Source organism: Condylostylus longicornis, unplaced genomic scaffold (genome assembly GCF_029603195.1).
Source record: "Condylostylus longicornis isolate FDR11 unplaced genomic scaffold, ASM2960319v2 ptg000011l, whole genome shotgun sequence".
NCBI classification, from domain to species: domain Eukaryota; kingdom Metazoa; phylum Arthropoda; class Insecta; order Diptera; family Dolichopodidae; genus Condylostylus; species Condylostylus longicornis.
In genome coordinates, this window is record NW_026577980.1 from 3,545,408 (window position 1) to 3,573,144 (window position 27,737).

At 28.3% G+C, this 27,737-nt stretch overlaps 4 protein-coding genes across 4 annotated transcripts; 2 read left to right on the forward strand and 2 right to left on the reverse strand.

Annotated features, from left to right (window-relative positions):
* Positions 1–156: 156 nt before the first annotated feature.
* LOC129619292 (NF-kappa-B inhibitor-interacting Ras-like protein) lies at positions 157–1,111 on the forward strand. Its single transcript, XM_055534474.1, has 2 exons — positions 157–465; positions 524–1,111. Exons 1-2 carry the CDS (start codon positions 261–263, stop codon positions 955–957), a joined length of 639 nt encoding a protein of 212 aa, XP_055390449.1. The 5' UTR covers positions 157–260; the 3' UTR covers positions 958–1,111.
* A 405-nt stretch (positions 1,112–1,516) lies between these two features.
* On the forward strand, positions 1,517–3,810 carry LOC129619226 (nucleolar protein 9). Its single transcript, XM_055534370.1, has 2 exons — positions 1,517–1,878; positions 1,933–3,810. Exons 1-2 carry the CDS (start codon positions 1,665–1,667, stop codon positions 3,657–3,659), a joined length of 1,941 nt encoding a protein of 646 aa, XP_055390345.1. The 5' UTR covers positions 1,517–1,664; the 3' UTR covers positions 3,660–3,810.
* A 549-nt stretch (positions 3,811–4,359) lies between these two features.
* Positions 4,360–4,821, reverse strand: LOC129619227 (MICOS complex subunit Mic10-like). The gene is made up of 2 exons (XM_055534371.1): positions 4,584–4,821; positions 4,360–4,518 (listed from the first exon to the last, which is right to left on the reverse strand). Exons 1-2 carry the CDS (start codon positions 4,732–4,734, stop codon positions 4,448–4,450), a joined length of 222 nt encoding a protein of 73 aa, XP_055390346.1. The 5' UTR covers positions 4,735–4,821; the 3' UTR covers positions 4,360–4,447.
* A 2,736-nt stretch (positions 4,822–7,557) lies between these two features.
* Positions 7,558–8,174, reverse strand: LOC129619327 (phospholipase A2). The gene is made up of 2 exons (XM_055534567.1): positions 7,908–8,174; positions 7,558–7,828 (listed from the first exon to the last, which is right to left on the reverse strand). The coding sequence occupies exons 1-2, from the start codon at positions 8,168–8,170 to the stop codon at positions 7,558–7,560; spliced, it is 534 nt and encodes a 177-aa protein (XP_055390542.1). The 5' UTR covers positions 8,171–8,174.
* Positions 8,175–27,737: the final 19,563 nt, after the last annotated feature.

The following is a 27,737-nucleotide window of genomic DNA, read 5'->3' on the forward strand; positions in this document are numbered from 1 at the left end:
TTTGTTTACCGTAGACTACCGGCTCATATCGTTAAAGCCAATAAGAACTTCGATTTTTTGTCCAACACATAAACTTTCTAAACGCTCTTTTTTAACGAAATAAGCTGCAATTGTCATTTTAAAATTTTGACAATTGACGTGTTTATTTTATGAATTTATTAAATTACAGCAAAGTTAAAATTTGTAAACAAAACTATTTTAATTAATTTCAGTAACAAAATTAATAGCAATGTATTAGAAAATTTTGCAATATTATAAAAATGTTGACGTCTAAAGTGGGAAAAGTAGGGAAAGTTGCAATATGTGGAATGAAAGGTGTAGGAAAAACTGCACTTTTAGAGCAATTAATTTATGGTAATGTATCACCAGAATCTCAAATCCATTCAACGATTGAAGATACATATGTGGCTTGTATTGATACAGGTCGTGGGCCCAGAGAAACTTTAAGAATTTATGATACTGCAGGTATAAACATATTAATTTTAAAATATTAGTTAATACAAGAAAAAAAAATTTAATTTAGGTTTGCAAGGAAAAGTGCAACTTCCTAGACATTACTTGTACTTTCCTGATGGATATATATTAGTTTATGATCCAAGTGATCGTTCAAGTTTAGATATGTTGGCCGATATTAAAATGGATATTGATAAGAATAAAGAAAAAAAGGAAGTTACTATTATAGTATTAGCAAATATGCATTCCAAATCGTCCAGAAAAAGTGACCCACAATCACCATCACATACTACAGAAAAAGATCACATTGATTCAGTATTAAGTCGAGCTAACGATTGGTGTTCTAGAGAACGTATTAAGCATTATACAGTAAACGCAATGGAAAGGGCTAGTTTATATGAACCATTCATTAAATTGGCAATACGACTTCATCCACCACAAACGAAAAGCGCTTTTCCTCAATTGAGACAAGTAATGCAGAAATCTCAAAAAAGTGATGCATAAAACTCTACTTGCTTATATATGTTATGTAAAATTTTTATAACAAAACTTTATTTTTTTATTAGAATTATAGATCTGTTTACCAATCTGTTTATCAATATTAAATATCTACAAGCCTTTGAAATAAATAAACACATAAATCGTTTTTAATGTGCAAATAAAAGACCGGAATCTTAATACATGTTTAATAAAAAAAGTATGATATAATTTGGTTTATTCGACCAAGTTTCCAAGTTAAGTTTCCATTTACATTTTTCATAGGTTGTTCCACGTTTCTAATTTATTATTCTTAAGTTTAAAGTATGTGGTAATACTACTTTAAATTTTATCATGCGTTGAAGCATTCACACTCCGATGGATACATCTTTAATATACAAAAATTAAAATTAAACCAGCATACCCTCACAAGACATAAATTAAAAAACAACTCAGTTAAATGTTATACAAAAAACCCAAACCAATTTTGATATAAAATAAGCATGATTTAAAAATGATTGAGTTTTTTTTGACAACGTCAAAGTGTATAGATATTGAAAGTAACACACGCTAAATAAATTATAAGGTCAAATGACAGTTCGAGATTTGGTTTTTAGGGTCATTTTTGTTACCTTTAATGTATCTCAATGTCAAAAACGTGCTTTGAAATTGTTTACAAATTTTAATGTAGTTCTGGATCAGAAAAATAAAATTATAATCATATAAAAAATAAAATGGAAATTGAAAGTGAAATTAACCACAATGAAAAAAATCCACGCAATAAGTTCAGGAAAAATAATAAAAATAATAAATTTTTAAGAAATGCAAAAGGTTTCGGTAAACGAGGCAGTTGTGGGCGAGGTACAAATATCCCCGACGATGTGTATCAATATCTAATAAATATCTTAGATGCTATGAAAAATGGCTTTGAGTCTTTAGAAGAGAAATGTTAGTAAATTTGTAATATTTTCTAGAAAAAATTTTATAGTAACATATTTTTAGGTTCCATGGCTGATAATGTTTTTGATAATTGTGTGGATCACGAAGTTCATTTGGCTTCCAATCAAGTTGGATCGAAGGCACTGGAATTTCTAATAGGTTTCGTGTCAGAAAATCACCTTACCAATTTCATGCAAAAATTTTCGGAAAATTTTCGTCCTATATGTTCAGATTCATTTGCATCGCATGTTTTGCAAAAGATGGTTGAAATTGCTTTTCTTCGGTCAAAAGCATACAAAAATATGGATGAGGAAGATAAAATAAATAATGCAGAGGAACCAATCACAAAGAAAATCAAGGTTAATGACTGTGAAGATGAAACATATAATACAAAAACAAAATTTAGTAAAAACCATCGCAAGGAATGTTCCGAGTTTGTTTTAAAAGTTGGTAAATTTTTATTAAATAATTTGGAGGATTTTATTTGGGACACCCATGCATCTCATATTATGCGTACATGTATTCTATGTTTGTCAGGTATCTATTCGAAAAAAGAGGCATTTGACCAAAATAATATTAGTAACATATTGAGTAATGCAAATTATTATCAAGTTCCTTCCGAATGGATCGAAATTGCAAAAGAGTTTTCACAACGAATAGAGTTGTGGCCTCAATTTTCTGAACTTCCATATTCTGACTTAACATCAGGTTTCCTTTCAATACTCTGTTTAGCGCTAAAGCAAATTGATAAAAATTTTTTGAAACATTTTGGCAGAAAAATTTTGATTGAAGCATTTATTAAAATAGAGGAAAATGATGAGAAAAAAGAAATAAAAGATGGTATTGATAATGAAAATGAAAGTGCAAATAAAGCTCAAGACGAATTAAATATGGCGAAAGTATTCTACTCATCGTCGTCAATTAGATTGCTAGAAACACTTATTATTTTATCAGGGCCAAAACTATTTACCCAACTTTATGCAATGCTATTTCCAGGGAAGATATTACCGCTTTCATTAGACAGAACAACAAATTTTGCTGTACAAAAAATCATAGAAAATGTTAAAGAGAAAACAGATTTTGAGTCCATATTTGAAGAACTGAAGGATAGTTTTGAAGACATCTTAAAAATAGGCCATACAGGGGTTGTTTCTGCTCTATCAAGTACTTGTCTGCGTTTACAAACAAAACAAGGAGCATTCATTAAAGCAATACAAACTGCTTTGCATACAATTGATTCTAAGGAAAAGTCTGACCAAATTTTTAAATGTTTACTTAAATTAAAACCATATGAAATTGCTATACAAGATAAAACACAGTTTGTTCATCTTCATGGTTCACTTATAGTGCAAAATATTTTAAGATTCAATAAACCAATATTTTTAGTCAATTCGATTTTAAATTTTAGTTCTATTGAATTAGTTGCGATTTTAAACACTCAAAAAGGATCTTTTATTGCTGATGTATTCTTAGAGAGCAAATTTATTGGTGAGAAATCAAGAGAAAAGTTTATCAGACATATGGAAGGAACGTATATTGATCTAGCAATTACGAAATCAGGATCCAGAGTAATTGAGAAATTTATCGAATCTTCCAATGAGAGTCAAAAAACAAGAATTGTTAAGGAATTATCTGAAAAAGAAAATCAATTAAATGGAACATTCTTTGGAAGATTAATATTTAAGAAATTCCGAATTAGCACTTATAAATTAAGTCCGGCTGAATGGAAAACCTCTTTTAATAAGACGAAAAAAGCAGAAAAATTATTCAAAGATATTTTAGAAAAATAAAAATATATTTATAGAAATAATACGCTTTTTAATAAATTTGAGAATTAAGTGCGAATGAAAATAAAATTATAATATCAGATTAAATTAAAATTAATTTTTGAAAATCAAGAAAAATCAACGTCATATCTACTTTGAGCAATCATTTTTAAAATGTTAAGTAGTTTAATAAAATGTTTTTCAATACCTAGGCAAATTTGTGGGTATGATTTTTTAAAAAAATTTGTATATATGTATGTAAATTCTTGGTATGAGAATAGATTAGATTTACTACAAGTTTATTTTTCTTAATATTTTTAATACAGGTTTTTTAATCGAACTGAAAATTAACTTTTTAATTTAATTACGTCTAACTTATAATACGTTTACATTTAAATAGATACAGTTTTTCAGTTGTTAATGGCCAAAAAAATACACAAATGTTAAACTTCAATTAGCCATATTATTTTTTAATAAGAAGTTGATGACTTTTACAAAATATTTTATGAAAAAATCACAACTTCATTAATCAATTACATCGCTTATTTATTCGTTTTAAAACAAGTTTTTAAATTTTTGGGATATCAAAATAAGTTATTCACTTATCTACACTTTTATTTTCTAAAGTTGTATCGCTTTTTATAAGGAACATTTAATAAATCCCATTTCGTTTTTCTGAGTTTGAAAAAAAAAATTAAGACTTTTGATAAATAAACTCAAAATATTTAGTGACTCTGTTATTAATGAATTAAAAATAATATTTTCCTTTCCTTTTCAAAAAGAATTGCACAATTAAAATTGATTATTTTTCCTTATGAAGAGTTAATGGAATTAAGTTCCCTTTCACAATTTTTAAAAGCTGCACCAATACCAAAGCCAGTACCTAAAATTTTTGATTATAAAATTTTCTTGTAAACCTCATTGTTTTATTTTTAGTTATGATTTTACCCATTATGATTGGCCATGATCTTCTACGAAATAAAAGTAAAGATAAGGTTGCTCCTATTAGAAGACCACCACTTCCTTTTACTATGGCATCCGTGAAACACCGGTCAATTCTTTTACCATATTCTTCTTCTGAAAATGTTTTACTAGGCATTTTGAAAAAACTATTTTAAATTTTTTTTTTATTTCCGAGAGCCAATAGACTTTTGATTACATAAATCAAATGTAAAAAAAAACTGATGGCAATTGATGACATTTCTTCTAATTAATTAACAGGGATGTCTAGAGGAAATTTTAATGTTATTATAATATAGCGACATCTATATTGTAAAATATGAATCACAAAATAGAAATCAAAGGCAAATTTTAATTTATGACAGCACATTGACATCATTTTATTTTGAACAAAAATATTTCTTTGAGTTACTTTCAAAATAAAACTTAACATTATTTCAATGTCACACAATAAAAATGACTTATTAAACTTATAGGATCGTTATAAATATCTTGAATATTTTAATTAATGCCGGGCTCAAATTTTTACTTCGAAATATTTTAAATTTCAAATGGAATTCTTTTACAAACATTTTTATTGTTATAAATTAATGACTGACGTTGCATTCGATCATAATAACAATAAATGGACATTTCACGTGCTGCAATTTTAGTATGCCTTAGCGGGAATATGGAATTTTCGATACGTACATGTCAAACCGTGTCTATTTATGCTCTCTTTTACTGAAACCGCCTTTATAGCACTCGCTAAAGTAGTGCTACAAACTGTCTATATATGAGATTTAGGGTTAAATTAGCATGCATAATACATATATACATGCATAATACATATATAACATTAAAAATATAATTTTCAACCTTTATTTCATAAAGATATTGCAGTTTTGCTGTCTTTCAAAGGATTTAAAACAAAAGTATAATATTGATTGGCAAATTGAAAACTTAAAATTAACAAAATAAGCCTCAGGTTTTATCATAACATTATTAATTTCAATTTCACACCTTCACACCTTGATTTAGTAGTATCAGTAATAATTATTCGCAATTTTATATTCAAAAAATTTACTTTTTTCCTTTTTATTTCTTCCTTTTTTATTTTATTTAAATACCTTTTAACGATTTTGTTATTTATGAGATATAACAAAGCGTAAAATATTAAAAAATAAACATAAAGAATTGAATAAATCAAGAAAAAGTCTAAATATTTAATATAGCCGACATATAAATTTTAAGATATTTAAAAAGAGGTAAAATACTTTTATTAAAAATAATATGTATTTGAGATCAGGTGTTTTCGATGATGATATTTCAAACCATCATAGGTAGGTATATATATATAGCTGTGCCCAGTCCTATAAAAAATTTATTTAAAATGCAGAATTAAAAAAAATTTTTTTTACTAATTTTTAAATATCGATTGCCTTTGCAATAAATATGTGTATGTACCTACATACATAATTTCGAAAAATAATATTTCGATTTCGACTTCAAAAATACAACATAATATTTTTCTTACTATCAATAACATTAATATTTTTGACACGTTACAGGAGATCTGCATAAAAGAAACGAACTCTATTGTCAAGAAGACGATTTTAAATACATACAATTAATTAAGAAATATTTTATTATTCAAAATCCGGATAAATACAAGAAAGAAAATAACGTTGAACCTTGTATTTGCGCTATTATGTGTGTGATCGTTAGGGGGCGCCTTAAAATTAGTTCATTTTTAAAATTTTCCTAGCTTTTTAGGAATACGCTAAATATATTTGTATTATAACAATTTTGCAATTATTTTTTCAAAGATATTAGTGATATTTCGTAGGTATTATTGAATTCGAAATTTCAATTTTGGAAATTGCAACTTGCAAATGTGTTTGCGTTAATTGAAAAAAATTAAAACGAAAAACGAAGGCATACAATTTTAACATTCTTATTGGATAGCATTACGCACTCCACACATAAAATGTAATATTAAAAAATACAAAAGTATAAAAAATAAAATCAATTTAAATTCAATAAAATGACAAGCATTTACCAATTTTTTTTTAAAGATATGTTAAAATGTATGTGTAAATGTTATATGAGTAAAAAAGTTTTATATTAAAAATGAAGTGAAAAAAATTTGAATATCTTGGGGGCAATTATATTTTATCTTTTTAGTTTTGCATAAACACTCTACATATATCAGCTACTATTTTTAATACAACCTTTTTTGAATTTCAGATTTGCTTTTCTATATAAGGATATTTTATATTGCATGGCAGATACAAAAAACAACACGTAAATTTCAAATTACAAAGTAATAAAATATAAGAATAAGGATAAAAAATAAATAAGAAAATTCAGGTGAGAAATATCACGAGAAATGAATTATCAATAAGGTTTTTAATAAAAACTATCGTTTTATATTTAAATTGTGAAGGAATAACTAATTAAGTTTCACTTAGGTTAAAACTGTAGTTGGAAAAGTCAATTACATAAGCAAGCAGCTATATAAGCAAGCAATCACGGCAAAATATTGCATGATTAAGGTTTGACAATATTTGTTCTTGGTCTATCTCGATTAGTAATAATGTATTGATATACATATTTGAAAATTACCAATGTTTCCTACTTATAATTGCAATTAAAAAACTAAATACATTTTATTTTTTTTTTTTAAATTGGTGAATATCATTGAACAAGAAATATATAGAGTGTTAAAAGTGAAAAGGGTGTTAATATTCAATTAGACTTTGAATTATTAATGCATTTTGCAATAAATAATTTCTTTAATAAGAAAGTATAATATTTGCCTTTAAAGAAATAAAAATTTAAGGTATAAATTGATTTTCATATTATATACAATATATAAACACACACACAATTATTATATTTTATACATATATATATACATAAATTTATAACAGAAAATATACATATATGAACATGTTATCTGCTTTTCTATATTATTTTATTATGTTTTTCTTGTAAAGAATGGATTATCAAAGTATTGCCATACTTTAGATTTTTTTTTATCTAATTTATAACGAACACAACGTTGTTCTGGTAACGTTGTATCACCAATTTCTGTAATTGTAACATATTTTGAACATTGTATAATTGGATAATCTTCTGTAAAGCAATTTGAACGTAAACCAAAATATAGTCTACCAAGATATGTTGAAACTGTGCTATCAATAGTTTGTAAACAATTTAAAAATTTTTGCTCACAATTACAAGATAACCTACAATTAAGAATATTTTTTAATATGCATTTTTACTTTATATTTTTTATATATTTTAGAAATTATATTTTAATATTGCCTTGGGAATAAATCACCATTATATAAGCCATGTAAAGTTTTATGATGTTCAATTATATCTGGGCAATGATCATGATCACGACAACATTTATCAACTTCTTTTTGACTTCCTAAATCATCATAATTTTTTGCTGTATTACCAGGACCACACCATTTTGTTCCAGGCATTGTTAAACCAGAACTTGTATTTGCTGGTGGTGGAAGGGCTTGGTTATAAATATCTTCTTCTTCAAATATAGCATCATCTGAAAAACAATTGATCATTCCAATTAGCGAAAGTATAATTAGAAAATGAAAATTAATTTCTTTCATTTTCAATAAAAATTTTCGGTTCTATTTTATTATAAAATGTTCACTATATTGAAATTAAATTAAAACTGAATTAGCCTAAATCAAAATGAAAAGAACAGAAAAAAAATTTAAATTATTTATGTAATTATTATTTTATAAGAGCTTTTGATTAACATTGAAAACAATTATATAAAGAATAATATGGTATATATTGTATATGTATAATATTCATGTTTTTCAAGATTGAAAATATCAATTAAAAATAATCAAAATCTTTTAAAAGACTTCTACAGCACATTTTTTTTTGTTACTCGTACTATTCGAGCTGATAAATTATTTTTTTTTCTAATATTATTAAGAGAATTTGAGGCTCTAAATTATGTAATTAATATAATTATACAGCGTCATTAAAAAAGATCGACCCTCCCAAAAACAAAACTTATATAGAAAGGCGTAGTGGTCTTATGCAAAGAATTTACAAAAATTTATATGATACCGACGAATATCATAAATGAACGTAAATGTATACCATAATTTCCAAAAGCAGCCTAAGGCTGCATTTGCAACCAGAAAACATTTTCCGATTACAGTCAAAATTTCTTACACCGTCCTGTAGAAATTTAAAAATGTTTTGATAAGAGTATTTTATAATTTTGTTTATAATTTTGCTCATGCTTTATCTGGCTTTTTTTTGTACTCATTTTTACAAAGCTCTTTTATATCATTTATGGCGTATACTTATTGACGGTTTATGTACTTACTATAATGTATACTTTGATTATTTTCTAATATTATAATTAGAAAATATTATTAGCTTACAATTAATGAAATAATATTGTACATGTATTAATGTTGATGAAGTGACTGACTTCAAAATTAAAATAATAAAGTATGTTTAAAGCCAGGTCATGGTAATTATTAAATGAACTTATGCACCATTAGGATATTAGGCTAAAAATTACATTTATGCTCAAATATTTTTGCAATCAATATTAAAAATCCCAGAGTTGAACAGAACATTTCTTTTTTGGATTTTTTTTTCTAAATTTCTATGATTTCATATACATACACATATATACGCACATACATATTTTTAATATTATGTATAATAATATCAAAAATCATAATATCATAAAATCTAATTCGTGATAATATTTCATTATGCAATGAACATCTTGAAAATTGAATCGAAAATATGCACTAAAAAAAAGACTTTATGTATGTATGTAAGTAGAAGAATGCATAGAGCGCTAACATTTTATTGCATATTGAGTGTAAACGAGTGTCAATTGTCTTGGAGGTCCATTTATGTACAATGTACATATTTATATATGTAGAGACAAAAATATGTATATATATACAGTAAAATACGTTTAAGTGGACATGAATCGGGGTAAGGCCCTTTTCTCAACTAAAGTGTGTTGCTCACTTAAAGAAATTTTATATTTAAAAATTTCTCGTAAAGTTTAAAAGTAGTGATTTATTTCATGCGGCAACAGGTTGTCAAAATTTATTTGGATTGAAGCCTCCTTAAATTTCCGCACTCGGGTTTGGTTACTTCCTTCGGACGCCGGGCGGTGATTGAAATTAAAAAACATGTCACGTTAACTTTGTTTCAGTACCTGCAAGTACATTTTAAGTTATGACATTCATATAAGCAAATGAAAATAAGGATGACGTGTTAAGTTTTATTTCAAATTGCACATAAATCAAACTTTTTGCATGAAAAATTTTAAAAATTTGCAGCTAAGAGCTGAAAAGAACAGCTATTTTGTGCATTTAAAAATCGGATGCATTTAAGCAAATGCCATTTAATTGTATTTTACTGTGTACTTAATGTATAAAATATGCAAAATTTGTTTGTAAAAATAAGAGATTAATACTTAAATAAATTTCTTATTTTCCATCAGATACAAAATACGAAAATAAACAAGATTTAGATTTAACAAATATAAATCTGTAAACAAATTAAAACTCCTAACAATATAAATTTACTCATAATGTTGTGAATGTACAAACATATGTACATACTCATACACATTTAATAACAATCTGAAGTTAGCAAAAATTTTCGTTTGGCTTCTTATAATATAAGAAGGTACTTTATGATATGAAAATAATCCTTATAAATTTTTGCAACGAGAATTTCGAGTTAGTGGTATGGTGGGTATTATATTGCATACAGTTTGGAAGTTCAAAAATGACCAGTTAACATTTTTTTCTTGTCTATATTTTGCAAATTTTTTAATTTTCTTTATTTTTTTTTTAATTTTTGAATTAGGTATTTGAAATTTATTCTGGAAGCAACATAACACCATATGTTCAATATCATAAAACTAAAAGAAAAAAAAAAAGGAAAAATTAAAGAATATTGATGCTCATGGTATGTAAGTATAAGTAGACACGTACGGTGTATATGCAGTGATATAAGTAGATATTAAGTTCAAGTTTCTTTTATAATACTCTTTTCACATTCAGAAAATTAGGGATGTTACACATTAAAATATTTCACTATTTTTTCTAAAACTACAACTTATTAAAATTACATCAATTAAATGTACAGCACCAGCACATCAACAGGTTGTCACACGAAATTCAAAATTGTCAAGGACTCACTCACACATTATCACATAGATTGCAGTATTGTTGTGTATCGAATGCTGTATTTAACATTCGCCCATTGAGGGAAGTGGACAATTAAAAGAAGAGGAATTTAACCAAACTAACTACATATTTATATTCGATAAGGGAATGACTATAAAGTAAATCGATTTTCAAACATTTTTCTTATATGAAATCACGAAAAACAAGGGAAGGCACGTTTAAAGTTTTGCAAAAGATTTTTTCAAATATCTTCAAAAAATATTTTTGTTACATATAGCTCATTATTATATATTGGCGGACTCTGTGAGTTCCTGATGATCACAGCGAACACTTAGTATTGCTCATCCCTTTTAATTTAGCCGCGGTTGTGAATTTTTCAAGTTTTTGAATATTTTAAAATTTAGATCGGTTTCGTTGTGGCAATAAATCTCATTTTTAAATCATTATTGTTATCTCTGCTCTACATAGTTTAGTAGCCTGTATATAGAAAATTTTTGGTTGCACTGCAGTTTATCCTGGGTCTTTCTTTCCTTTTTAATTTTTCTTTTGCTTCCGAACCTTTTCACATGGTCTTAATGTTCAGTGATGATGGTTGTTTTCACAACAGAATTTCTTAAAAAAAAAAAATTTTCGTGCTTCGTCGTCTTTTATTACCACATGGTGAGTAAGTGATAAATTCTACAACCTTACTGATAACATCAAAAATATTCTTTTTTTTTATAATTTGTATTTTATTCATATTTATTTTTATTATAATTTTTATTTTATATTCATTCGTATTTTCCAGATCCAAAAATATTAAGAATTTTAAGAAAGAATAAAGTCTAAAATATTTGTTAGACATGCTGACCAAGAAGTTAAAAAGAAACTTTAGAGTTTATAGGATGTTTTGATATGGAAATGATTGCATATATAAGAACAAGTAAGCATTTAGATGAACAAGTGGTGGGGTATATTGTAAAAAGATGTAGGAAGATCAGGAAATGATAATAACATGATTAATAAAATCAAAAATTACATGAAACAAGATCAAAATTAGTAGATGTTTTTAAGTTTTTACCTATAGGTGTCGTTTTATAACAGTTTTTTGTTCATATTTTTGCAACAATTATTTTTTCTAAAAATATTCTTTTAACATAATTAAATTTTGTAGGTACATACATATATTATTAAGTAAAATGAATTAAAATTAATAAAAATTCTTAATAATTGAGTACTTTAAAATTTTAATTCTATATTCTAAACATAATTTTTTAATATCTCAAAAATTATTTCAGAAACAAAAAAAACACAAAAAAAAGCAGTGAAAAAAAACTAATAAACTTTAATAATAAAAATCTATTTTAGTGTTTTTGTTTTTGACAGTGACTGCGCTGGCACATATCAATATACGCACGTTTTATACTTTATTTTAAAATTAAAATTAACAAAAAAAAAATATCAATTTAATATCCATGAATATATGAAAAATATAAAATTATCTAAATATGGTTGAAAATTCATAAATATTAATAATTTTTATTTTCTATTTCATTTAAAAATTAAGTTATTTAGAAAGACATAAATTAGTAAAAAATAATAAAAAAAAAATTTTTTTTATATTTCATAATTTATTACGAATAATTTTTGATGAATTCTTTGATTAATTATTATACAAAATTTTTTTTATTATATTAATAATTTTTACACATAAAACTATATACTTATGAATTTCATTTTAAAATTTATAAGTGCGCGTATAATTTTAATAATAAAATATTAATCTTTATTTTTTTTTGTCATCTAGGGGAGCTGAGGCATATATGTCAGTCAACTTTTCTCTTAAACTAAATATCAGACATACAATTGTGCAGTTACCAGACATTCGATTCTGCAGTTTTTTAGAGAAATCAAAACCTCTCTTTTAGATTGTAATTTGGGAGTACTGCTTGAACGCTTATCGAGAGCACAAGAGCGTTTTTCATTTTTTCCGTATAACTTCAATGTAAGTATGCTTTATATTTACCTATATTCAAGAAAAAAAATTCAAGAATCAAATGTTGTGTTTTTTCTCTGCCTGTGGTGCACATTATAGTCTTTAATAAATAGGGCAGTTTCGCCAGTCACTTTCGTACTGAGTTTCAAATTCAAATGTGATTTTTGATTTACTCTGCTTTTTTTTAATATTTGTAATTTTTTTTTACATTTGCATTGTGTTGTCTTCATTAATGTATACGGATAAATATTTCAGGAAAGTGCTTCAGCTCTTTTTTGTCATTTTCCAAAAGTTAAAGTCAAAGGAAAACCATAGATAAATTATAACTTTTTTTTAAATTGAAACATGGAATTCAAAGAAGTTCCATACAAAAGTGTTTATAGTAGTTTAGCCAATGCGGCCAAGTTCCCCCTATATTTAAATTATATAATAATAAAAAATAAAAATTTAATTTTATAATAATGATCAAATAATGATCTAAGTGATAAGCTATCAATTTGGATAATCTCTCATATTATATAGGTACTAATTTAATATTAAATTTGTTCTTTCTCTATAACATTTCTAAAGATTATTATCAAATTCTAATATAATGAATATAGTTAAAATCAAATGAAATACGACCACCCAAATCATAAATTTTATATAGAGAAGATTTTAAAAATTTTTGGAATCTTTTTTGTTGTTTTTCATTACACGCTTATTATATACTAGCTACGCGCAGAATGTTTAAAAAAATTTGTTTTTTTTTTTTTTTAGTGATCTATACCTAGTATCTTAATTTGAGATCAAATCCTATTATTCGAAAATCAAAGATCAATAAAATTAAAATTTATTTATTTATATATTTTTGTTTTGTTTTTCTGTTGATTTTATGATCATGACACAAGAAAGACAAAAAATCACAATAATTTTTATAGATTTTAAATTTTAAAAATAATTTGATATTCCTTAATTTTTAGAAAAAAAAAAATTGAAAATTCATCATTTTTAGTACAATATAAAATTACGAAAAAAATTTGAAAAAAAAAAATGTTCTTATCGTTTTTTGATTTTCTGTCCTTCCATATATGTGTTATACAACACCCTGTACAAAATTTAGCTCAATTTAGCATGAGCCAAAAATACTCACGCATGAGCCAGTAATCCTCGTCTATGCGGGTCAATTGAATTTTTTCCCCCTGAACCTAACCGTTTTAAAATCATATTTAATAAGAGACTTAAATAACAACAAAGTTAAGTATAGCTGAAAATTATACAGGAAAAATAAAAAAAATAAGTCGAAATTGGTATTAAACTGGAGCTTTCCAGTGGAAGTGAATATGGTGAGAGATGTGAACATTGACTTAATACACAAAAAGTTTAACAAATCGTATATGCTTCGGTGGCCGCAATAGATTTAATTTATTGGTCAAGGTGAATTGTTATCCTTTTCTTCCTGTCTCCAATCTACAATACTCTATCTACAATACTAACACACTCTGCATTAATTCTGCCGGTGTGTACTTATCTCTCTCGTAGGTTTCTTCTTAAAAAATCAAATGTTTTCAATTTTAAATCTTCTTTCACTGGCTTACAACTTTGCGGTTTAACTTAATTCAAATGCGATTATGTTTTACAATTTAATTGATCTTATTGACTTTAAATATATTCCTTTATTGGTAATTAATTTACTGTTATTAAATCCCGTTTTCAAACATGATACCATCATCTCTCAATTTTTTCGAAAATCTATTATTTCAAATCTAAAATGTAGAAAAAAACTTTAATTTTTATATTATTTTATTTATGAACAAAGCTTTATGGATAAATGATCAAAAATTTAGAAAGTTTAAGATTAAATTTCTTAAATTCGCAGAAATATGTTAATTGCTACTATATGCTTTTTATCAAGCGGGAAAATTGTCAAAAATCACTCTATATCGGCTGACGGACACTCTCTAAATGAAAATTCAAAATAAGAAAAAAGAAGAGGCGGTCTCAACGTTTTTGAACACAGAAAAGACCGATGATGACACCTTGCATATATAAGATGATAGGTATAATTTAAGAGGACAGGAATATTGTAGATGAGTAAACTTCAAAATTTATTGTACAACATACGATTAAGAAGTTTATTTAGTTGTGAGAGGGAGATCTGTGAAGACGGCGCTGCACGCGGTGGTCACGCGGGCGGAGGTGTCTCTGCAGTACAAGCAGTATACATTGGCTGCGTTCTTGGATGTTGAGGGTGCTTTCAATAATGTAAAGGTTGAGGCTATCGTGGGGGCTTTCGAAAATGTAGGAGTAGAGGAGAGCATAATCTGATGGATAGAGCAAATGCTTACTACTAGGGTGGTTGTGGCCAAGTGGGGCTCAAGTAGGGTGAGGATGCTGTCGGTGAGAGGCCCTCCTCAAGGGGGATCCTATCGCCATATCTGTGGGTCCTAATATGGAGGGTTATCTTAGGCTCATGAGGATGTAGAGAGTAGTGGATGTAGAGTTACTGCCTATGCGGATGATGTGGCAAGCCTGGTCTCGGGTAAATACCCGGAAGTACTGAGTGCAATAATGCAGGGGGGGTCTTGATAGACTGGATGGTTGGGCGCGGGGTTGCGGTCTTTCTGTGAACCCCGTAAAAACGGAGCTGGTGTTGTTCACGATGAAAAGGAAGGTGCCCGGGTTTGCTCTGCCTAGGATGGCGGGAGTCCAACTGGGTTTGGCGGGTTGTGCGCGATACCTGGGCGTGATTATGGATATTAAACTGCCGTGAAGGAAAACCATAGAGAATAGGGTAAGGAGGGTCACGACTGCCTTGTTTACCGGCAAGGGGGTGGCTGGTAGACGGTGGGGAGTGAGTCCTCGACTGGTTTACTGGTTGTATGAGTGTGTGGTTAGGCCTATTCTCACGTATGCGGCATTGGTCTGGTGGCCAGCGGTGCTTCGGGATAGGGAAAGGAGGAAGTTGGAGAGGGCGCAGCGTATGGCGTGTATTGGGGTGACGGGTGCATTGCGTACTGCACCCCTTTGTGTTTGGAGGTTATTCTCGACCTGGATCCGGTGGGTGAGCTGGTAAAAGCAACGGCTGCAAGGAGTGCCTTGAGGTTACAGACGATGGGCATACTTAAAAACAGGGACTACACATACAGTAGAATTCTGGGAGAATTTGGAATGCGGCCTATGGATATTGGGCCTGATTTTGTGGTGCCATACATAGACTGGAGAGTTGATTATGGGGCTATGGTTCCACAAAGGGAGGATTGGAGTGTGGGGGGGTTATGCACACATGAGGGGTTATCCATCTACACGGATGGTTCTAAGACCATGGATGGTACGGGGGCGGAGTCTTCTCCAAGGAGTTGGGGATAGAGCTATCGATTAGGTTGCCTGATAGATATGGGGTATTCCAGGCAGAGATTTTGGCGGTACTCAGGGCGACGAAATTGGTTGCAACAAAACCGGTGGATGGATGCGAGCTGGCAATTTTTGTGAATAGTAGGACGGCGATTGGGGCCCTCGCGCAATTTTTTAAGTGCCAGGGAGGTTGGCAGAATCTGATTCCCAGTGATCACAAAAATCACTTAAAATCGCCGTATCTCTTCTAGTTTAGCCAGAAAACGCGTTTAGAGTTTTCCAAAAGGTTTTTTAAATATCTCCAAAAATATTTTTGCTACATACCATTATCATATATTGGCAGAATCTGTAAATTCCCAGTGATCACAAAAATCACTTAAAATCGCCGTATCTCTTCTAGTTTAGCCAGAAAACGCATTTAAAGTTTTCCGAAGGATTTTTTTTAATATCTCCAAAAATATTTTTGCTACAGCCTATTATCATATATTGGCACAATCTGTGAATTCCCAGTGATCACGAAAATCACTTAAAATCGCCGTATCTCTACTAGTTTAGCCAGAAAACGCGTTTAAAGTTTTCCGAAAGATTTTTTTTAATATCTCCAAAAATATTTTTGCTACATCCTATTATCATATATTGGTAGAATCTGTGAATTCCCGGTGATCACAAAAATCACTTAAAATCGCCGTATCTCTTCTAGTTTAGCCAGAAAACGCGTTTAAAGTTTTCCAAAAGATTTTTTTAAATATCTCCAAAAATATTTTTGCTACATACCATTATCATATATTGGCAGAATTTGTAAATCCCCAGTGATCACAAAAATCACTTAAAATCGCCGTATCTCTTCTAGTTTAGCCGGAAAGCACGTTTAAAGTTTTCCAAAAGTTTTTTTTAAATATCTCCAAAAATGTTTTTGCTACATACCATTATCATATATTGGCAGAATCTGTAAATCCCCAGTGATCACAAAAATCACTTAAAATCGCTCTCTAGTTTAGCCAGAAAACGCGTTTAAAGTTTTCTGAAAGATTTTTTTAAATATCTCCAAAAATATTTTTGCTACAGCCTATTATCATATATTACTTAAAATCGCCGTATCTCTTCTAGTTTAGCCAGAAAACACGTTTAAAGTTTTCCAAAAGATTTTTTTAAACATATCCAAAAATATTTTTGCTACATACCATTATCATATATTGGCAGAATCTGTAAATCCCCAGTGATAACAAAAATCACTGAAAATCGCCGTAGCTCTTCTAGTTTAGCCAGAAAACGCGTTTAAAGTTTTCCAAAAGATTTTTTTAATTATCTCCAAAAATATTTTTGCTACATACCATTATCATATATTGGGAGAATCTGTAAATCCCCAGTGATCACAAAAATCATTTAAAATCGCCCTGTCTCTTCTAGTTTAGCCAGAAAACGCGTTTAAAATTTTCCGAAATATTTTTTTTTTAATTTCCAAAACCGAGATGTCTCTTGCGCGGCTTTTAGGCTTCGCCAGGGAGGTTGGCTGGTTTGGGCCCCAATCACTTAAAAATCACTTAAAATCGCCGTATCTCTTCTAGTTTAGCCAGAAAACGCGTTTAAAGTTTTCCAAAAGATTTTTTTAAATATCTCCAAAAATATTTTTGCTACATACCATTATCATATATTGGCAGAATTTGTAAATCCCCAGTGATAACAAAAATCACTTAAAATCGCCGTAGCTCTTCTAGTTTAGCCAGAAAACGCGTTTAAAGTTTTCCAAAAGATTTTTTTAATTATCTCCAAAAATATTTTTGCTACAGCCTATTATCATATATTGGCACAATCTGTGAATCCCCAGTGATCACAAAAATCACTTAAAATCGCTCTCTAGTTTAGCCAGAAAACGCGTTTAAAGTTTTCTGAAAGATTTTTTTAAATATCTCCAAAAATATTTTTGCTACAGCCTATTATCATATATTGGCACAATCTGTGAATTCCCAGTGATCACAAAAATCACTTAAAATCGCCATATCTCTTCTAGTTTAGCCAGAAAACGCTTTTAAAGTTTTCCAAAAGATTTTTTTAAACATATCCAAAAATATTTTTGCTACATACCATTATCATATATTGGCAGAATCTGTAAATCCCCAGTGATAACAAAAATCACTTAAAATCGCCGTATCTCTTCTAGTTTAGCCAGAAAACACGTTTAAAGTTTTCCAAAAGATTTTTTTAAACATATCCAAAAATATTTTTGCTACATACCATTATCATATATTGGCAGAATCTGTAAATCCCCAGTGATAACAAAAATCACTTAAAATCGCCGTAGCTCTTCTAGTTTAGCCAGAAAACGCGTTTAAAGTTTTCCAAAAGATTTTTTTAATTATCTCCAAAAATATTTTTGCTACAGCCTATTATCATATATTGGCACAATCTGTGAATTCCCAGTGATCACAAAAATCACTTAAAATCGCCATATCTCTTCTAGTTTAGCCAGAAAACGCTTTTAAAGTTTTCAGAAAGATTTTTTTAATATCTCCAAAACCGAGATGTCTCTTGCGCGGCTTTTGGGCTTCGCCAGGGAGGTTTGCTGGTTTGGATAGGGGGTCTTGTGTGCATGGTTGTTGTTGGGTGTTTTTCTGGGGGTTGCCGATGGGCCTTTTTCTGTTGTGAGAAGCTCTATTGAGGAGATAATATTATAATATTATTACAATGTAGGAAATTTTGGAACGGCATCTAGTGCAAAGAGAACTAGTTATTAACTCGAACAAGAGTGATAAATTTTATACTTTATACAAAGGATATAAAGACTCATACTATAATAAAAGAGAACACGTATAACGGCCAGTTACTGTAATTAAAGTAGTAATCAAACTAAGGCCATAAAACTGTAACTTCGTATAGCAGTTGTATACTAATACCGCCGCATATTTGTCATCATAAAAAAGGATTAAAGAAAAGGAAGTTTGAAATTCGCTAAGGTATAATATTTTTGTAAAGTAGTTCTTAAATACTACACGAGGTATAACATTTAAATATCACATTTTCAGGACATTATGTTGCATAGATATTCATTCTTGTAAAATATAACAGGCAATACAACAAGGAAGTATTTTCTGTTATCCATAATGGCATTTGTAATCATGGCCCTAAAATTAAAAAAGTATTCCTATGTACCGAAGGTGATGTACTGAAGGACCTATATGATGAAGGTGAACATAAAAAGGTACCTTTTATTTTTTTCTGTTAAAATATTTTACAGTTAACTCAAAGAATGACAACATTTTCTATATACGGAAAGGACAATTTCGGATTCTATATTAAAGAAAACAAAAGAAGGCAAACATTATTATTTCTCTTTTCTTAATATATTTTGAGAATGTCTTAATTAGAAATTTTTAAAGAATTAAAAGAAAGGGATGATTCAGGCTTTGAATACAGTATAAAAAGGACTTCAGGCTTGTTATCACATTTTTTGTTATAATCCTATATAGCACACTCTGATTATTTTCATTTCATATTGTACAATGCAAGTAGTTATGTAATAAAATTTATGAAAGACAAGAATTTAAAAAACACAAAAATGGATTATTCTTCAATCCAATTATGTCCTTTAATTTGTACCTTGTCACTAAAATTCTTACAAAATGCCATAAAATTAGAACCTAGAAAGAAAATATTATAGAAAATAAATTTGAAAGTAATTTATTTCTATTGTTAATTTCAAATCTTAAAAATATTAAGGAAAAATGAAAAACTAAAATATTTTTTCAGAAAAAGGACATTTTACTTATAGAAGAACAAAAGAATTAATAATGAGTAATGTGCTGGGTATATGACGCAGAGTCTTTAATCAGCCCTAAACTTTTTAAAAAATGACCGGATATATCTGTGAGAACTTCTCTTATTTAAGAAAGAAATAATTTAGTTCAATTCAAAATATATAGAAGCAACTTTTGACCTTCTAAGGGAATTTTTCATAAGGTTAAAAGTTTAATTAGACTACGCATATAGAATGAAGTATGAAGATTGCAATTGAAAAATAGTTTTTAAAGGACTATTCTAGATTTTATGTATAGTTGATAAAACAAATTCATAAACTGGATATTTTCTACATTTTGACGTTTCTTACTCTTTATATTTTACAATCGGTATAATTGAAGTAATTTTTAATTATTAAAGACAAGGATTAATTTTTCTATTTTCTAAATTTTATTAAAAAATTGCAAAATATGAGAAAATTATTTTAAAAAAATTAATTAAATTTATAGTTAATTATTACCCCTAACATATAAAACTTACCTCCATGTTGGAGAATTTTTCTGTAGTTTTACAGCGAGCCTATAAATGATGACGGTCTAAGTTATAGTTACTGATATATAGCCACGTTTATTGGCTAAGTAATGTTTAATTTGCTATACTAAAATGCATGTACTAAGCAATCGGCTGATATATAAATTTTTACATTTAATTATGATCGTTGTTTTTACAGCACTGTTAATAGAGTCAAAAATTGAGTAATATTTCGACGGAAATTAAAACTAGAGTAATTATCACAGAAGGTTCTTCTTTAATAAAATTTAATGTTTACTGTATAAATATACCCTTTCTGGAAACTCTACCTGGTCATAATTTTTTATCCAGGTTTCAGAAAAAATAACTACTGCAGTTTCAAGCGTATTGTCAAATATATACAGTAAATCAATTAATTAAATAAAATCGTATTATTTATCGTATAATCATATCGTAAAATATAATAACGTAATAAATCTCTAATTCCTGAAAAATTTTCAATATACCATTTCAGATATTTCTGATCTGAGCCGACGCACATATTTTATAATATTATATTGTATAAGAAAAATATTGCATCCAGTCTACATTCTATCCCTTTATTTTAAAAATAGAATAGAAATGTTATTGTGTATATACAATTTTGCAAATTAATCCTATTTTGTGTTAACACCAATCTAGTATTATTATTAATATTATTGTATACGATATACAGCATAGAATATAATATATTCTCTGTTTGCTTCCCTGAAATATGTATTCAAATAACAAAATGCTTTTAAAAATCTCATATTCCAATATTATATAAAACACAAAGATATCAAATTTTAAATTGTTTTATAAAATATACTCGTATGTATACATACAAACCCATATTTTGTTCCTCTTCTTATAATATCTACGAATTGAAAAATGATGATTATAATATACTCTTATATTTTACAGTTTACAATGAATAATACTTTCACATACTCTCATAATAATATCCTATACAGGATCTGAAAGTATAAAAAAAAAAAGAGATGAAACACTAAGTTGATGATGATGGATGTTGTATCTAGATGAAATGTAACATTAATTTGAATACAATAGAATTTTAGAATTTTTGTTTCTACTTTATAAGCTCTATACATATATATCTAAATATGAATATTCTATTTATAGTTAAATATGAATACATTAAATATATGTCTGTGAATATTACACTCCACATCATATTACACTCTTATATTTTCCACCTATACATACAGATTGTTGTTGTTATATGAATGATATTATGACAAAAGCTGATGATAATATAGTCATGGCGATGTTATGATGTTATTTAATATTTTATTTTTGGCATGCGGCAGTTTCATTAAATATTAAATTTTGTATATCTGATATTCTTATATAATAAACACATTATTATATATATAGAACATAATATAATAAATATGGATGAAAAAAAAGAGTGAAATTAAAAGGCAACAAGTTGTATAACATACGGTCTAGTATTTATATAGCCTATATATAGCATTAAGGTATCTACATAAAAAAATGTCATATTCTATTGTTTAGCATTAAGATGTTCAAGTACTTAAATAATACCTTTTTTGTTATAAAATTTTCGAAATTCTATACACCCTCACAATTGAAATTGTTATACATACATAATTAAAATATTTTATATTTATAATTTTTTTTTGCATTCCTGTACCTGTACTGTATATATAAGTAAAATGTAATTAACAAGCTGTATAAAATTGATTGTAATTTTAATTTTTTTTTTGTTATACATGAAATATTACAATATTTGGAATGTAAATTTTTTGTAATTATATAACACATTTATACATTATTTATACATTAAAGTTTTCTGGGCATATTTTTAAATTTTAAAAAATTTGATATACATATTGTATGTTTATTTATGTTTTAATAATGTTCTATCTGTTATATACACCCTTTTATTAGAAACAATAACGTTATTAAATTACCATTGAATTTTTAAAAACAAAGACACGTGCTGGAGCCTTATTGTACTCATTTATTACATATATATATTATAAAATTATTTTAATAATTATTATGTATATATATATAAATTACATAATATACGTACATGTATTTACTTACAAGCTATATTTCAAATTTCGTTTAATATTGCAGTTTTCCATTACGGCAATTTAAATTTTAGTCAACTATACATTGGTAATTTTATCCCTTATATAATGTTCTATTTCCAATTTTATAAAGTGTTGCCATTGCATAATTTTTCAGAAATTAAGTTAAAAAGAGAAGATAGAAAATATTTGTATATATGAAATTTCTTTTGTTCCTCAGGAAAAGGGAATGCTCAATTACACAGGAAAAACATTGAAGGCCTTACTCAATATCATGTATAAATAACGGCAGTTTAATGCCCGCCTTCAATAATATTAAGAAAAAATTGAAATCGCCTCAACCCAAATTGATAGCCGTGCCGAGAACTTCTTTTTCAGAAAACCGTGTTGATTTTTTACAATAAATTGCAATTTTAACAATGACATATAATTTATAGCAATAGTTTTTACCTTAACTTTTTACTTCTTTTTATGTGTGCGCCTTACAAAACCTCCTTTCCAAATAAACGGATTGAAAAACTTCCGACGAAGCAGCTAGTGATACGGAGCAGTTTCTCAAAACTACTTCGGGGATCTGGCCCGGGAAAAAAACACGAGCTAAGGCCATATGTAGGCTTAATACATATGCTTAGCTGGAACGCTTAAATTATAGTTAAATTAATTATTAATAATCAAATTAAACTAAAATTTTCTTTTGACTACGTGTTCCAGTATATATATGTATATATATATATGTTATAACATAATTATGTATATATTATTAAAACAGATATTATATGATATGTTATACGTGTTTATGGGAAATTAAATTAATTGTTTAATATCGATCATTTATACAATATAAATTATGCATTCAAATAAAGTGATAAAAGAGTTCTAGGAACTCAAAATTATTTTTAATATTATATTAATTTCATTGAATAATTTTTAAAAATAATTTTTCATATTTTATTCAATCTAATTGAATATCTTATGTTTACATGCTGTATAATAGCTTGCATATACATAAATATGAATGGTTAACATAATACTTGTATATTATATACTTACACTTTGATAAATATACGTGTGAAGATGCCAGAAATATATCACTAATTGCTGCACACATAAGACGAACAGGAAAATTAAAGTATTTAAGCTTCACATACATTTTGTTTCTTTTTTGTTCTCTTGCTGCTGCTGCGCTCCATCATTTAGCAATAAATCAATATTTGATCTCTGAAGGAACCGATAATAATCATCTATTTTTCAATATTTTAATATTGATTCAAATTATAAGGTATACCATATGTACACATGCGTTTGTATCAGATACTGAAATGAATATTCTTTATATTACAAGTTTAACATTATACTTACAGCAACGAAACATTTATGGAAAAATATATCTACAATACTCGTATATGGATATAAACGAATACGAACGACGATAAAATATATATCCTCTCTTTTTTTCCTTTATAGCATGAATATAATATTTATGTACACATGTTTTTCCATCTGTATATACGCGAATAAAGCGAGGATTTTGAAAGGCGCATCGATCAATATCTCACCTGAAATGCAATTATCGATACCTGAATTTCAATTAATCGAATTTTTATATATATAGTCTACACACTTGCATAATATACAAATTGCACCATAGGCAAACATCAAGTCATTTTACAATAATAAAAAGACTTTTATTAATAAAAAAAAAACTTTGCCATTTTTTTTTATTCTCATATGTTTAATTTTTTTTTTCTTATCTTTTAGTGTTACCATATTGGTTTTTGAAGAAAGGATTCCGCTTTCACCTAGCATCTAAAATCCGAAAACTCAACGGAAAATAAACACTTCATTTTTGAGAATTGAAAAAATAAAATTAGAAAGCAACAACAAATCAATTTAAATAATTGTTGAGCAAATGACAATTGATGTAATAACTTTTAATGATTTTTGACGTTTTGACAGAAACGAAAAAAATATCGAAGTAAATATTTCACTCGAATACATCTGCATTTATTAAATTTTACTACCATTCCCTAGAAAAAGGAGGCTGGAATACCTGTACACAATTCGTGATCGTAGAAAGGAAATCAGATATCAAATGCCTGAGAATGGTATTTGATTCTTGAGCAGAACTGCTCCCCGCTAATTGTGCGGTGGATGTATATTATAATGATGATGCCGTTCCTGACATATGGAGCAGTGGCATGAGCGACAGGGGTAACTCTTGCAATGGCTAGGATCCTTCTACGTGGTCGCACTGCACTATTACCCCGGTTGTACAAATCCGCAATCTACAATTCAGAAATAGATAATCCGTAGCTAAAATATTGTTTTCGTCAAGAAAGAGAGCGAAAAGGAGGAATTTCGAAAAAGTAGATTACAGATCTCTTATGATTATTAGCAGCACCAAATTCGAACATCCGGACATTCATAAGTGTACTTGGATGCATCCTAATCAATAAAATTACAGCCAGATTGATCACCTGCTTATAGATAAACGCTACAGCTCATGTGTCTTAGATATACGCTTATGGCGAGAGGCAAATGTTAATTCGGATCACTTTCTCGTCTTCTCACGTTTCCGAACTAAAGTTTGCGTCCAACACACCAGTGTTAACAGAAAACAACCCAGAATTAACGTTGAAGCTTTGAAATCGTCGGAAGTAGCTGATGCTTTTTCAAGTGCGTTTTCTTTCAGTTCAAATGAATCTCCAATAGCTATAACTCGTCAATTAATGAACAATGGCCGAAGCTCAAGAATGAGCTTAACGCAGTAGCAGTGTAAACAATTAGTCACGTGAATAACCCACCAAAAAGCAGTGGTTAGATGAGAAATGTCGTGTATTAGCTGAAAAAAAGAACGAGGTAAGAAAAAAATGGCTGCAAAAAAAACCTCGTAATAGCTATTCGACTTACAAATGAACGATGGTTAGATTATTTTAAGGAACATTTACACCGCTGTAGTCGACCAATCACCATTGGCACGGTTAGGTCTTTCAGTGAACGAACAAAAAACAAAATACATGCTGGTAACCTCAAACCAATCTCTCCGCCAGCATATCGGACAAAATCTAAGTGGGGGAGAGTAAAACTTTGAGGTAGTGGAACAACTTATATACCTCGGCAATATGGTGACCGGAAAAGGTAGTGGCACTAGCCTGAAGCTGAATCGTAGAATAATTATAGCAAACAGGTGTTTTTATTTTTGATTTTAAATTGATTTTATATAAAACGGTAGTAATTCCCGTCCTTATGTATGGATTAGAAGTCTGGACTGTATCAAAGACGGATGAAAATCATTTGGACACTTTTGAGAGGAAGATTCTGCGGTTTATTTTTGATCCTGTTAACGTCAATGGGGTTGGACGAAGGAGATATAATGCGGAACTGTATGAGCTGCTCAACGAGGCTGATATAGTGAAAAAATAAAGCTTCATTGACTAAGATGGCTAGGTCATCTAATTAGAATGGAACAGCAAGCTCCAGTTAAACAGGTTTTTACCGCTGAACAAGTGAGTACGCGCAGAGAAGGTAGACCAAACTTAGATATAAACAACTTATAGATGGAGGGGTTAGAAGCAGACATTCGAATGCTAAACCTTACCGAAAGTTGGAGATGTTCTACGCTAAACCGTTATCTTTCGCGATCTTCTATAAACTCGGCGCTAAGTCAATGAATTCAGATATCAAAAAGTGTTCACATGGTAACCCTGTTCTGTTTGCATACTTGTATATTAGTATTATCTTTAAGAAAAATAACCATCAATTTAAATACAGTAGATGAGAGGAGTTAATTTAAAGGAAGTAAAAAGATGTATACATATATTAAATGCGGCACGTTACATTGCATTGCAACACCACAAAACACAAAAGATTGTTAACATTCTCTTTGCATTTATGTAGGTAAACATGTTAAGAGTATACTATAATTTATATTATAAGTATCGAGGTTAACTTAAAAAACATTTTTGGAACCTATATAGTATAAACCAAAGAGACGCATATAGTCATCATTCATTTAAAAATTTCACATATTACATGTTATTAAATTATTGTTGTCGAAGTATTATTTTCATGGTGGGCTGCGAAAATTTTGTGCAAATACATACATACATACACATATGTATCTATAAAATTATATGAGAATATATTCGTGTGCCTTATTGTAGTATGCTTTTACATACATATGTTTTAATATGATTGCAATTATCAATAATTTGCGATTATTTTATACATGTCGTTATAATGTATTATTGTAGTTTCTTGTTTTAGTCAGTCTAAGAAGTAGAAAATATTCAGCGTTATAACATTATCAAATGATCGAGCTGCGCTTTGAGACTTAAGGACTCTGTCCATATCATTCGGCACACATACCGTAGTATTTATTTTTAAATATGTAAAATATAAACTGAAAATTAATTTACTTTTTGTCAAACGTTATAAATGTGAAATAGATTGAAAGGGCTGGACTAATGAAACGGGTATGTGTAATCTATGTGTACTACGAACACTCTACTCAATTATTTGTTCTATATGTATTAAATTTTGTTCAAAAAGTATTTCATACTGACTACCTTACACAATGCGTTAATACTTAATATCTTATAAGAACATCATTTGCGGTTATCCTAACATCCCGCACATATTGATGTATGTACATATTGGAAAATATATACTCGTATGCATGTATAAAATTAATTTTCGCGTTAATACCTAATAATTTTAACCAATAATTTATCATTCAATTTTCAAGCATTCCTATATGTGCTTAAGTTTTGCCTCAGTTTCCTTTTTTACCGTAGATACATAATCGACAGATTCTTTGCCGTAAATAAATATAAAAACTAAAAAAAAAAAAAGAAATACAAAAATATTCACGATCGACTAGAGATTATTTTTTAAATATGAATACACAAGATGTGTGCTGCTTATCGTTTGGGCATTTAACGTTTAAAAAGGTTAAATGTTTTCAATTGTAGGTCGCAAGATTTCATTTAATCATTTACTTTTGTATACTGCAGGGATAAATACGCAGAGACTTCTTGATACTTCATATTCAATTCATACATATGCGTTCGCCACGCTCGTTTATGTAGGACCTTCACATTTCCCAGTGAGTGTGTAAAAATTACTATATAAGAAAACAAAATTAATTTAATTTTCTTTCTCATTTTTTGGTTTTAAAGTTGTTTATCGAAAAGATGAATATTTTATCTGACGTATTAAAAATAGCCCAACTAAGAAAATCAGAAAAAAAAATCAAAAT